At 45.2% G+C, this 13992-nt stretch overlaps 1 protein-coding gene across 2 annotated transcripts in view; it reads left to right on the forward strand.

Moving 5' to 3' along the window:
• The window catches only part of LOC147120230 (signal transducer and activator of transcription 1-alpha/beta-like), a 133971-nt gene that overhangs the window by 16471 nt on the left and 103508 nt on the right, over positions 1 to 13992 (forward strand). For both annotated transcript variants that reach the window (XM_085985853.1, XM_085985851.1), the window contains exons 2-5: positions 4321 to 4449; positions 4735 to 4879; positions 7641 to 7739; positions 10910 to 10999. In XM_085985853.1, the coding sequence (XP_085841979.1) occupies positions 4322 to 4449; positions 4735 to 4879; positions 7641 to 7739; positions 10910 to 10999 (462 nt within the window). In that variant the 5' untranslated portion in view covers position 4321. The remainder of the gene's footprint in view (positions 1 to 4320; positions 4450 to 4734; positions 4880 to 7640; positions 7740 to 10909; positions 11000 to 13992) is intronic.

The raw sequence follows: 13992 nt of genomic DNA on the forward strand, positions 1-13992 counted from the left end.
TGCAATCTATTTCCCCTGGTCTACTGGACATACCAAGGGGCAGGAGGAGCAGCAATCTGCAAAGCTTGAGTCCCCATGGGCTGTGCAGCTAATCAGAGTCGGGATTGCCTTTTAACTGTCTTATCTAGTTGGGCAGTGGAATCCCACAAGCTTCAGTCGGATGCCTCCACTTTGAAAAGGCATACTGCTGAGAGTGACGGTGACCCACTCATTCTTTTTTTTAAATATATTCATTCCTGGGATCTGGGTGTCGTTGGCAAGGCCAGCATTTATTGCCCATCCATAGTTGCCCTTGAGAAGTTGATGGTGAGCTGCCTTCTTGAAACGCTGCAGTCCGTGTGGTGAAGATACTCCCACAGTGCTGTTAGGGAGGGAGTTCCAGGATTTTGACCCAGCAGTGATGAAGGAATGGCGATATACTTCCAAGTCAGGATGGTGTGTGACTTGGAGGGGAATTTGGAGGTGGTGATGTTCCCATGCGCCTGCTGCCCTTGTCCTTCTAGGTGGAAGAGGTTGTGGGTTTGGGAGGTGCTGTTGAAGAAGCCTTGGCAAGTTGCTGCAGTGCATCTTGTAGATGGTACACACTGGAGCCACGGTACGCCGGTGGTGGAGGGAGTGAATGTTGAAGGTGGTGGATGGGGTGCCAATCAAGCAGGTTGCTTTGTCCTGGATGGTGTCGAGCTTCTTGAGTGTTGTTGGAGCTGAACTCATCCAGGCAAGTGGAGAGTATTCCATCGCACTCCTGACTTGTGCCTTGTAGATGGTGAAAAGGCTTTGGGGAGTCAGGTGGTGAGACACTAGCCACAGAATACCCAGTCTCTCACCTGCTCTTGTAGCCACAGTATTTATGTGGCTGGTCCAGTTAAGTTTCTAGTCAATGGTGAACCCCCCCCCCCCCCCCCCCCCCCCCCCCAGGATGTTGATGGTGGGGGATTCGGCAATGGTAATGCCATTGAACATCATGGGGAAGTAGTTAGATATAGAAGGACAGAGCAGGACTCCATGGAATAAGCAGTCTGGAAAAGAAAGTCCACAGGCCCATACCACAAATGTCGAAGTGCAAACTCTACTTAATGATCTTTTGTGTTGCTCGCAGTGGTGCCTGAGACATTAATCTTCTATTCTGGGAGACTTCTGGATAATCCAGGAGGGTTGGCAAATCTACTTGCATTTAAAGTGCTGCGGACCCCAAAGCTTGGCTCCCATGGTTCACTGTTTGGAATTAACTGAAATGAAGCTATGTTTAGCTCTTAAATGCAGAGTTTTGGAGGCAGCAATTGCACATCTTTGTGGCCATTTTCCTGGAGGAAACCAGGGGAGGCAAAAAGGATCAGTTTCACAGTGCTATGTCCCGTGCCCTAAAGAGGCCTGAAATACATTTAACACCGTATTGGATTTTTCAGGTGTCCTGAGCAGCCAACCAAAATGGGCATTAATCCCTTTATTAATATGTGCAAGGGGCCTAACACCTATTTTAGGGCCCTTCCTGAAATTGAGCTGCCTTGTGTTTTTATAAAAAAACATTTTTCATGTGGAGCCAGAAGGAGCAGGACTGCTCCTTCTGGCTCCACAGCATTACTGAGGGTCGTGCTTATGCCCCTCAGACGGCCCAAACTGGGCGCTGCAATCTGGCAAGCTGCCTCTGGAGGTGCAACAGGTATTAGCAACTCACCTCAGTTAGTCAGTTGAGGCCCGAGGCCCAGTTTTGATTGGGCCTCGGGCTGACCTCTTTGGGTGCAGGCATTGTTCCTTGTGCCCATTTGGTGTTAGAAACTGGCAAAAAAAAACAATTTTGCCCCATTAATTTCCAAGCTATGGTGGGTTAGATAGAAAGAACTTGCATTTACATAGCACTTGCAACCAATGCTTTACTTTTGAAGTTCAGTCACTTATGTAGGCAACTGAAGCAGCCAATTTGCGTGGAACAAGGTCCCACAAATAGTAAATGAGATGAATGCTCCCTCTTCCCTCTGATCAGTGCTAGCCCAGACATGTGGAGAACGCCCTGCTCTTCTTTAAATATTGGCAAGGAATTGATTTTTTAAAAATAGCTGGCTGGTGGGGCCACAGTTTAATGCATCGTCTAAAATATGGCATCTTTGACAATACACTAAAATGCCAGCCTAGATTATTTCCTTGCGTTCTGAAGCAAGACTTGAACCCACAACCTTCTAACCTATAGGTGAGATGCTGCCAGCTGACCCTGACATCTGCCCTCCTTTTTTAATTGCAGTACTTGACGTGTCAATTTTTTAGGATTCAATTATATGTTGTTTAGATCCAGATGTAGCTGCCTTTTATATATCCTATAATTTATTACTTTATTGCAGAAATTGTAAGACCACTCCGAATGTTTCTGACTGAAGAAAAATGAAAAAATATACATTGAGCAGGAGATAGCAAATGTACCTAATTGCTACTATTAGTTAACACTCTGATTTGTTGTTGCGTTGTTTGCTAGCCATGTAGGTGACAATACCCAGATTTCCTTCCAATATAGTGCTTTATTGCAGAGAAACCTTCCAAGATTAATCATTTTTGCAGTAATATTGATGTAATAGAATTTGGGGACTTTATGGGCGCGAACTTGCCAGCCCTGGGGAGGCGGGACTGCCAGGAAAATGGCACAATTTGGGGGCGGGTGCCCAACCCGCCTCCATGCCACCTTGCCAGGAGGCGGGAAGCCGTCCTGCGCCGGGTTCCATCTCCTTGGAGGTGGGAAGGGATTACAGCCACTTAACTGCCTGTTAACAGGCAGAAAATAGGCTTATCACCATTTTGCTCACACAAGTGCAGGCTACCCGAAGGCTCCGAAACCTGCCAGGGTCACCGAGGTGAGTAGTGGGTCTGTGGGGTCCAAAAGTGTGCTGTGGAGGTGAGTATCTGAGGTAAGTGCAAAGTGTTAGAAAAATTGTACTTCCCTTTGTTTCTTTCTGCAGGCTTCAATCGGTGGGTATGCGAAGAGTCTCGCACCTCCGTGGTAGAGATGACAGATGACCGTTACATTCTCCAGTGCAACAACCATCTAATTTCTGCAAAAGAAAGAGGTTTGATGAGGTCTTGAGTTCAAGAACTCATCAAACTACAGAGAATGTCAGTGTTTGACAGCTTCACAGAGCTGTCAAACAATGACAATTCATCTGTCAAAAAATTTGACAGATGAAACGTCATACGTTGACGTTCTCTGTAATCGGCTTTCCCTTAATTGGCCTGCTAAGCCCGCTGGGCGGGCTTAACAAGGCCAATCAAGGGAAAATAGCATGGGTTGGCCAGAAGTTGATGGAGGCGGGACTGAAACCCGACAAGTGGGAGTCCCGCCTCCAAAAGCTCCCCCATTGGCAAAATCCAGCCCTGTAAATTCCAACAGTCGTTGCATAGAGACTTGTTGACATTTACAGCTAACTGGTGTGATAATGAAACATGGAAGGGTATGTATATATTCAATGGAGAGGAGCTAGATGGTGAGTGTGTTTGTATATTGTCCTTTCACCTTGTTTCATATTCAGTACTGACATAAATGAAGGTCTGTTCTTTCAGTAAGGTTCCTATGTGAAATGGATGTGGTCAATCTCAATCCAGTTCCGAGTAGGTATGGCCCACAGCACAAACTGTTCCTTATTTAATGTTAATTGACAATTCAGTGCAAATCTTGATTACAGACCTCTCAAAGATGCTTGGTATGGGAAGCAGAAATGTAACATGCAGTTAAGGAGGCTTTTTGAAGCTGGGTTTAATGCATATTGGGGTAGAGTTGAGCGAGCTTCACTCTGAAGTGGACTGTTCTGTCTCTGATCTGGAATAGGAAAGTGTCCTATTCACAACAACATCAACTTGCATTTATATAGCGCCTTTAACGTAGTAAAACCTCCCAAGGCGCTTCACAGGAGCGTTATCAAACAGAATTTGACACTGAGCCACATAAAGAGATATTAGGACAAATGACCAAAAGCTTGGCCAAAGAGGTAGGTTTTAAGGAGGAGAGAGAGGCGGAGAGGTTTAGGGAAGGAATTCCAGAGTTTAGGGCCAAGGCCACTGAAAACATGGCCACCAATGATGGAGCAATTAAAATGGGGGATGCGCGAGAGGCCAGAATTGGAGGAGCGCAGAGATTTCTGAGGGTTGTAGGGCTGGAGGAGGTTACAGAGCTAGGAAGGAGCGAGGCTATGGAGGGATATTTCTGCTAATACTTCTCACTTTGAAGTTGAGGTGTGGTTATTGTTGTAAAATATTCTGAATCTATATTGTACATATATATTTGCTTGAATTCGATATTGGTGTAAGTGACTCTTCGTTTGAAAGGTATGTGCAATTTCTTTGCAGAATGTCCCAGTGGTACCAGCTACAACAGTTAGACTCCAAATTTCTGGAGCAAGTTGATCAGCTCTACGATGACAACTTTCCAATGGAGATCAGGCAGTACCTTGGACAGTGGCTGGAGACTAAAGACTGGTAAGAATTCCTTTGGTTGCAAATCAGAAAGCTAATTGAAAATTAACACTAAGATCTGGAGGGGGCGGGGGTGAAATTGGTCTTTGGCGATAGTGCAAAATGGGCGATAGCAAATCGGCCCGTTTCACACCACGCCCGTATTCCATTGCAATGGAAAATGGGCTGCGGAGTTGCTATTGCCTATTTTTGCGTTATTGCCAAAGACCAATTTCGCCCCCCCCTGATGTATCTCTGTAGTCTACACAGGCTGAGCGATTTGATTTTCATTTACTGTTTGTTGGTTAGGGAGCATGCTGCCACCAATGATTCAATGGCCACATTGCTGTTCCACGATCTGCTGGTGCAGCTAGATGACCAATACAGCCGATTTTCCCTGGAGAACAACTTTCTGCTTCAGCACAACATCAGAAAAATCAAACGCAACCTTCAGGTATGGATGTGAGTGCCTGAGTAATAGAACCAGATTCCTAACCCAGCAGTTTAAATACAGCTCACAACAGGGCCGCAGTAAAGGCAAATTAGTATCGAACATAAAATTGAGCAGCTTCACTTCAGTTTGTAGTGTTTGCGTCTGATACTCTACCTTCAGTGTTGTGCTCTTGCCTGTATAGTGTAGTAAAGGTGACAGTTAATAAAGTACTTCAATAGTAAAATAATGAGAGTATAGAATAAACCTTTCATTTTATCTATTAAACTGCACAGTGACAGGCTGACGGCATTTACTGAAGAATAAATCAAAAATATACTGAGCAAATTAAATAAACCCAGATGTAGTGCAAATTAATAATTTGGTTGGTTTAAACCACTTAATTGGTTTGATATTTAAAAAAACCTGAAATACATCTTGGCTCTATAAGCCAAATTTTGCATTTGACAGGCACTATTTTTCACTGTATTATAATATGCATGAAACCTAGGGTGTATTTTATATGTAAATATTTTAATGAAATCCGATCTCAAAGTAACTTCTACACCATTAACATTTGTAAATTGGATAATGGGCATAAAAACCAGGTGTGAGTGTGCAATATAGGTGAAATGTTTTAGCGACAGGAGAAAGTGCTTGTTGGGGACATTTCGGATTTTAAAAAAAATTAGTTTTTAATGCACTAAGCTTTCCTGAGTAAATTTGCAAACCAGGCTGATCTAAAGAAGCTAAATTGTATGTACAGACAATCATTGGGTTTTCAAAATGTTGCTTCTAGTTAGGGTTGCAAAATTCTGGGAATTTTTAAAAGGGAAAACTTTCCACGGGAATTTTCAGAAATTTTGGGAATTTATGGGAATTTTGAGTTTTTTTGCTCACTGATGGTTTTTGTCTCTGACCCTTATGTTATCGTTGTCATCAAAATAGACATACTATTCCATACAAATAAAAACAGGCTTTCAAAACTTTATTTAGGTTATAATTTTGAACTTTATTGAATCCCCCACAAAAAAGACCCATCTAAAATAAAATAAAAAGAGCATCGGCTTATTTAGCCTGTAATTTGACCTTATTTTGTCCCTTTGAGTCTTCTACTCATGAGTCTTCTACTCATTATTGCTCCTCCTGATTCTCTGACTCTGACATGTCCATTTCCTCCTCTGTGTCACTGTCTAGCTGTGTGGTGGACACTTCTGTATCTGGCTCAATAAGTTGTAGGTTCGCCCGGATGGCCACCAGTTTCTCCACTCTCTTGTTAGTCAGCCTGTTGTGCACCTTTGTATGCGTATTCCCAAAAAGTGACCAGTTTCGTTCAGAGGCCGCTGATGAAGGTGGGATTTGGAGTATCACCGATACAGTGGGTGACAGGGCCTCGGATGCACAAATTCCCTTCCACCAGGTATGTGCACTGATATGATGGCATGATTCCCATATCTCGTCCCCATTCCAAAGACCTTGCTTGGTAGAGAACTTTACCAGACGTCCCAGAACTTTGCCCACGTCCAGATTGAGGTGGCTATGGTTATCCATTGTATCAAAGAACCTTCCAAGTGGGCCAGGAGTTGCTGATGATAAGGAGCCTGATGCTGAATGTGAACCATCATCTTCTTGAATGGAAGCAGAGGAACTCTGGGCTGACAGCTGTGAGCTTTGAGTGAAGTTGTTGCATTTGGATAAATGCTGCTGCATCTTTGTGGCATTCTTTACATATGGCTTTGTACAGTGTTTGCACATGTACACAGTCTTTCCATCTTTAATGCCTGGGGTAAAATGCTTCCACACATCCGACAGTAAATGTGGCATTGTTCTATGCAGAGAAATAAAGGGCATTCGTCTCTGTCGAACTGCGGTCGATCAGCACAATTGCAACAGGGTGAGTAAATTTTTCCTGATGCTCCATGTGATGGAAGCATGACCTGTGCACGCACGACGCTACATCACCAATAGAGGGAGCTAATCGCTCATCCATTCATCCAACCAATCAGGACACATTTGTTCACAGTCACACGCAAAACTAGTAATTATTAAAACAAGCTAAGTAAGAAGATAAACATAGAGGAAACTCTTTTATCCGGGACCGGCGTGGTGCTGGTCCCATCAAAAAGTCCGAGTTATAGAGAGGTATAGTAAAAGGTACGAGAGCCCGGTACACAGCAACAGATCCAGGCGTCCCTTAGCAACAGGTGCAGGAACCCTGCCACAAGATCCAGGCGTCCCTGTTGCTTAGCAACAGGTGCAGGAACCTCGGTTACACAGCCACAGATCCAGGAACAGCCACTAATATGAAGTAAAACTTACCTGAACCTACTCCTGAATTTTGTCGGTTAACAGAGATTTCTGGTTCTTTAGGTGCCGGTAAATCGAGAGTTTCCTGTATATTGATTAAGAAATTCCTTTAATAATTAAGATTCCATTTCTGTTAGTAGTTTTAAGAGAGGACCTGTGGGGGAAAAAAATGAAAAATACAAAAAAAAAATCAATATTATGCTAGCATGTGCTTTTTTGGGCAAAATTCCCAAGCTAAACTTTCTGTGGAAAATTTCCGGAAATTTACCGGAAACTTTCCACCCCTTCGCAACCCTACTTATAGTTCCACTTATGTTGTACATAGTGATTGATTGATTGATTGATTGATTAAAGATCATTCTGAGAATGTAGATAGATGACTGTAAACTAACAATTTCTACCCAACACATTAGAAGTATTGTGTTAATATATAAGCATGTATATTTGTGTATAATGTAGCCTAACTTCTATTTTGTAGGTTTTCTTCCAGGAAGAACCTATTCTTATGGCACTGACTATATCTAACTGCCTGAAAGAAGAAAAGAAAATCCTGGAAAATGCTCTGAAAGCTGAAAAGGTACTTTTAATTGAACATGTTTCAGTTTAACCTTAAATAAATAAATTCATGTTTTTTTCCTCATTAAATGCTTTATGCCAACTGAATATTCCTGCTTTTTATGACATAGAGCTGGTAATGAACTGCAATAGCTCATATTGAGAACATATTTTTCATCTGTTCCTCTATATTCACTTTTATCCGCTCCAAAGAAAAAGCTGGAAACACAATTTTGTGTGTGAATCAGTCAAGTTAATGTGTGCGTGTGTAAACTAGAAACTCGCAATAAATCCATTCTGGTATGGATTTCTGCAGGAAATGTCCTCTCCAGTTACTAGAAACAATATGGAAGATGAGTCCCTCTCCTAGCTTTGCTGAGGAGGACAGAGGAGGGTACTTCATGAGCCCAGCCTTCAGGAAAAAAACTGCTGGCCTCACCCAAGCAGTGGAAGCCATGCCAAGGAGTTTCACCACTATGACCAAGTGGTGTAGGAGTCTGCTTCCAGCCTGTGTGGTGCCATCTTGCATAGCATCAGCATTCTGCAGTCTACCCTGGAGAATGAGGTCAACTTCCAGTGGCACTGTAGCTGGGCCCTCACAACAGGAGTCAATATTTGCACACTTTTTAAGCTCAAATGTCTGCCATGTAGGCTCTGGGCTCCACAGTGGAGAGACTGGCGGATCGAATTGATTGGGGCTTTGAAGGAGCCACTCATCTTCTGTAGTCCGCTCTTTTGCGGATCAGTGGAAGTGCTGAGGCCACCCCACATAAGTGTCATGAAGGGAGCAATATGTGATTGCGTCTCTCAGGACATCAGCACGTCTACTCCTTTGCCACCCCCTCAACTAATGCCCACCATGGTGCTAGTTGGGCCCGACTGTTCAGTAGAAGCCAAGGTCCTGCAGCCCAGTCCTCATAGGTTCGAGCACCCAGGCGCCACTGGCCACAATCATCTCTCGGGTCCCCACATGAGCAGCAGCAGTCTTCCACCAGCTTTGCTGAGACCACTGGGGGCGCAACTCCTAGGAATAGTAGAGTTAGGAAACTTTTTCTTTAAAGAAAAGTACTATGGGTTGATCAGTTGGCTGAGAAATGAATGGAGGGCAATTCTTATATTTGCCATTAAATTAATCACCGTCATCACATTTGGCACTTGGTTTACAACGTGGTTTAATAGCCGCTCTGAGTCTGCATTGCCAATATTTCATTGACCTAGAAGTTGTCTGAATAGTTTAAATGTTCTTTAATTCAGGATTAAGGGAGTGGTGAAGGATGTAACAAGGACTGTTAAGCAGAGGGGCTCCAAATTCTCCGGGCAGGGGTATGAGGAGTTTAGCAGAATTGCTGAGCAACGAAATGACCCTTGATAACAACAGAAAATGCTGGAAAAACTCAGCAGGCCAGGCAACATCCGTGGAGAGAGAAATAGGGTCAACGTTTCAGGTCGAAACCCTTCGTCAGGACTGAAAAAACACAGGAAATGAAACAGATTAAAAGGCCAGTTTGGGGGCTGGGAAATGGGGATGAAAGAACAAAAGAGAAGTGAAGAGACATTGAGGTATTCAAAACGAGACGAGATGGTGATAGGACTAGTAAAGAGACAAAAGACGGCTCTAGATTAGGTGTGAAATGCGCTGGCAGAATGAGACAGCTGCCATGTGGGAGAGGGAAAAAAAGGCGGAAGGGCACAAAACAAAGGTGTGGATAAAAAATATATGTAAAAATGTAATAGGGGCCGAGGTTATGATCTGAAATTGTTGAACTCGATATTGAGTCCGGAAGGCTGTAAAGTGCCTAATCGGAAGATGTGGTGCTGCTCCTCGAGCTTACGCTGGGTTTCCATGGAACAATGCAAGAGCCCGAGTACGGTGAGGTCTGAGTGGGAGTGGGGCGGTGAATTAAAATGACAGGCGACCGGAAGCTTGGGGTCACCCTTACGGACTGAACGGAGGTGTTCCGCAAAGCAGTCACCCAATCTGCATTTGGTCCCCCCAATGTAGAGGAGACCACAAAGATCCTTGACCTCTGTCTGCGAGGTGTTGAGATGGCAACTGTCAAAGCCTGGTCCAGCAGGCAGCAGATCCAGTTGCAGAGGTCTGCAACAGCCTGCCCGGAGAAATGCGGCCTACTCCTGCACTGCTCCTCGGCTAGGTTGAAGGTGACTCTTGTCCTGTACACGCTTGGCGTGTGCTGGGTGTGGCCTCCTGTGATCAGCTCCCCTCCGCTGCAGTCTTTTGAGAGACCCAGCTGATGCTAGTCGTGATTGCTGAGCCTGTTGCTCCTCCTCCTCCACCAAGTGTTCCTCTATCCAGAATAAAATAGAAATAATTACGTGTATAATGCGGACAGAAAGGTTATTAAGGGCAGTTGGGGGGGAAGAAAGTGTGTACATAGTAATCTGGAACCACTCCTGGCAAACCGGACAGCACGAAACAAACCCTCCCTTTTATACAGCTTCCGTAGCCCTCGCGCACCAATCGTGCCAGCTTTTACTGGTGGTTCTGGGACTGGGTGGGGCTGCCAGGATTGTCAGTTAAAATGGTGTCAGGGTCTGGATGGCCTCATCGGGGCATGAACATTAGACATTAATGAGGCCCCACTTGCTTGGGATGCCACTGGTCCTGAATCCAAAAATAAAGTCCTCAATGAACAGTTTTGGAATGATTGGGTAAGTACCCAGTCACAATTCTAGCCCCCTTGTGCACTGTTCCTGCTGGTGGACTCGGTTACAATTGCACCTTGTGTGTGATTTGTTCTGTGCTATGTGGTATGTTGGACTTTCCAACAGGGCATAAATCCTGATCAGGAACAGGTATGGCTAATTTCCCCCTCCCCCTGCTCCCAGAGATAGATTGCCAATTCCAGCTGAGATTTTCTAACTCAACGTAGAAGAGGAGTTGAATCCGGTTTGTACAGCTCCTTTTAGATGCTGGCTATCCCACGTAAATCATCAGGAGAGCAGTGGTCATTCAATTTTTGAACATACATAGTTCAACTTTCCAAATGGCTTGTTGTTGGTAGTAGATTCTATAGTTCTGAAATTCCGATGTTACTGTTCCACCGGCAGAAGTGCAGCACCGACACAGGAGGATTGAAAATCTAGCCCAATGACTCGTTAGAATTGTGGAAGGAAGACTATCGCTAGAATATTTCTTTGTGTTTACTGCAATTTTTTTGTTTTAATTTGTAGAATCACGTTGGTCTTGTCCAGAATGCTGTAATTCAGGACAAGCAGAAGCAGCTGGATCAGAAAGTGAAGAATGTAAAGAGCAGTGTTCAGGTATGTATATGGTCACAATAGAACAGCATTCCTATTTTCCCCTGGGTGCAGACTGAGTCCAGATTATTACATAATAGAATGTAGTTTAAGTAGAAACTTATTTCTGTTCAGAATCTATTTTTGAATGGGTTTCTGAAGCTCAAGCTTGGATCAAGGTTGTGTGACAATATACGGCCTTTGCCTATGTAATTAGCTTGGGCTCCTTTTATAGGCTTTATTTTAAGTGATTACAGAACAGAATTTGTAGCAATTTCCCGCCCCCCCCCCCCCCCCCCCCAAATCCCATTTTAAAGGACAGCAGCCCTTCTAGCAGTGGTTGGAACATGTTTTTGGTTGAGTTTGGATTGACAGGCTATTGAAATATGGAGATTATCCCCACTGGGCCTGACCAGTATTGTTCCAGTGGATAATAAAAAGAATCCAGTTTCTTTTTTAAACTAATTTTCTGTATGCAATTTCCCCCCCAAATTTATAAGCATCAGAAAATCATGCATTTAAAAATGAGTAAAATGTAAATATAATTAGTTGCAATAAATCCTTTATTGAATTTAACCAAGTCTTTAACACACATAGGGGGAAAAATTCAGTTGCTTGCGCCTCCCGTTAGCGCCTTAAGAGGGCGCTAATGGGGCGCAAAGCAACTAGCGCCCGGGCGCAGTGATGTTTGCGCCGCTCGCGAAATTAACTAGACATTTTGCGGCGGCGCTAAACACTACCGCCACGATCTCCTGCGCCGGCAGATTGTGACGTCAGTCGAGTGCACAACGCCCCGTTAGCGCCCCGGACCGGATATTGAGTGGCGCCACCTGCCGCTAGCAACGACCGGTTAAGGGGAGCATTATGCTGTCGGAAAGGGACTAGGGGAGCGCTATTTAAAGGCGACTGCTTCCTGTCTTTTTTTGTCGGTGACATTTTTGCACCACGCATTCTGAGAGAGAGAGAGAGAGACTTCTGGAGAGATTCAACGCTGTGTGAAGGAGTTTTGAGCACTGAGCAGCACTTTGCAGGTTTATTTTGATTTGCCCTTCCTTGCTTTGCCAGCGCTCTGAGGTAGCGCCTCGCTCCTCGGCCTTTGCGCCTTAAAACAGGTGTGAAGCGCCTGATTTAGCGCTCCAATCACCTCCAGGGGCGATAAAAGCCAAGTTTGCTGTCGGAGGCAATGATTAGCGCCAGGCGCTAAACTTTGCGTACGGCTGATAATGGCACCCCAAACGGGGCGATACTGAATTTTCCCCCCATAATGTTTAAGGCAATAGTATTACAAAGAAGCAAACAATATTACCTGTCTTCACCTTCGAATAGAGAGCGTAACCCACGGACTGTCTTTCGGCTTTCAATCTCTTGAATTCAGAAGAATGAGAGGGGATCTCATTGAAGCATACAAAATTATTACAGGGCTTGATGGGGTGGATGCTGGGAGAATGTTTCCCTTGGCTGGGGAGTCTAGAACCAGGGGCACAGCCTCCGGTTACAGGGTAGGTCATTCAGGACTGAGATGAGAAGAAATTTCTTCACACAGAGGGTGGTGAATCTTTGGAATTCTCTACCCCAGAGGGCTGTGGAGGCTCAGTCATTGGGTATATTCAAAACAGAAGTCAATAGATTTCTGACTAGTAAGGGCATCAAGGGATATGGCGATAGGGCCGGTGAATGGAGTTGAGGCAGAAGATCAGCCATGATCTCATTGAATGGCAGAGCAGGCTTGAAGGGCCGAATGGCCTACTCCTGCTCCTATTTCTTATGTTCTTATCCTGTTCTTTATAATTTCAAGCTAATTAAACTCCCTGGGCTAAAACTGGAGTGATGGGGCGCAAACTTCGCACCCCGGAAAAATTAGCAGCCCTGTGCCGAAACTTGAGTGGTTGCACCCCAAGAGGGAAGCGGGGTGCTACTGGAAGCACCCCGCATCCTTCTTTGAGTGCTGCGAGTCAATATCGCGGCGATACATGCTGCGGTATTGCAGGCCTTCCTCCCCTTCTTAAAGGGGGAGGGGTCTTGCACAGCGAGACCGAGGGCCCAGCTGGGCCCCCAGGGATTGGGAGTGGTGGCAAAAGAGCCCGGTACTCAAGAGAAGTGCCGGGCTCTTGGAGCGCAACCGGCACTCCGCGGGGGTGGGGGGGGGGGAGCTGGTCAGGAGGCCGGGGACGGGAGAGCGCTGGCAGGCGGCCAGCAGCAAAAATGGCCACCCCGCACCTCGCCTTTAAATTGCGCTGCCTCGGCCACAGGTAGACCCCCTTGACCCTGTCGGACATAGCGTCCGGCGGTAAGTCGGGGGTGCTCCCGAAGATCGCGAGCAGGGTGCTGCGCATGGCGCTACTGGTTAACGCCGCCGCTAACCTCCTGCTGAATTTCGGGGGCGGTGCCGTGCCCGGGCACTAGTTGCTTTGCACCCTGTTAGTGCCCTCTTAGGGCGCTAACCGGAGGTGCAAAGCAACCCAATTTCCCCCCCCCCCCCCCCCCCCCCCCCCCCCGGTGTTATACTCAGCTAGTCACCTAGGCTCTGTTTGTTTTCACAGCTGCCTATTTCTATCGCACTTGCTCAAGACTTTGGAATGTTCAGACCTCTCGTCTCAAGGTCTGGACTTTCTCAGTGTCTCTTTCTCGGGCTTCAGACTGACTTGCGGTGTAAGCAATTTGGTGCATCTTTTGTTAGCCAAACTCTTCTGCATTGTGGGTAGGTCCTAACTTGACCATTCTCTGGATTTAGTTGTTTATATGTTAATGCTTAATCTAATTTCTATAAGTGTGAACTGATTATATGTAGAATATCATATCTGCTATAATAGTACGTTAACTGTCCAATCTTACATTCTCAGCTATCCTATATAAAATTAATGTAATAAGGTAGTCTTTGTTCTGTAGATGACTTGTGCATTTAGTTTCTACAGACAGAGCCTTTGCTGTGATTATTCAATTCAATTCAATTTTATTTTGTTATATATGCAGCAGACGTGTGTACTGCGCAATGAAATGTTGATTTTTACGAGTCCTCC

Source organism: Somniosus microcephalus, chromosome 4 (assembly GCF_052327205.1).
Source record: "Somniosus microcephalus isolate GS21.2 chromosome 4, FLI_Smic_1.0, whole genome shotgun sequence".
Classification (NCBI taxonomy): Eukaryota; Metazoa; Chordata; class Chondrichthyes; order Squaliformes; family Somniosidae; genus Somniosus; species Somniosus microcephalus.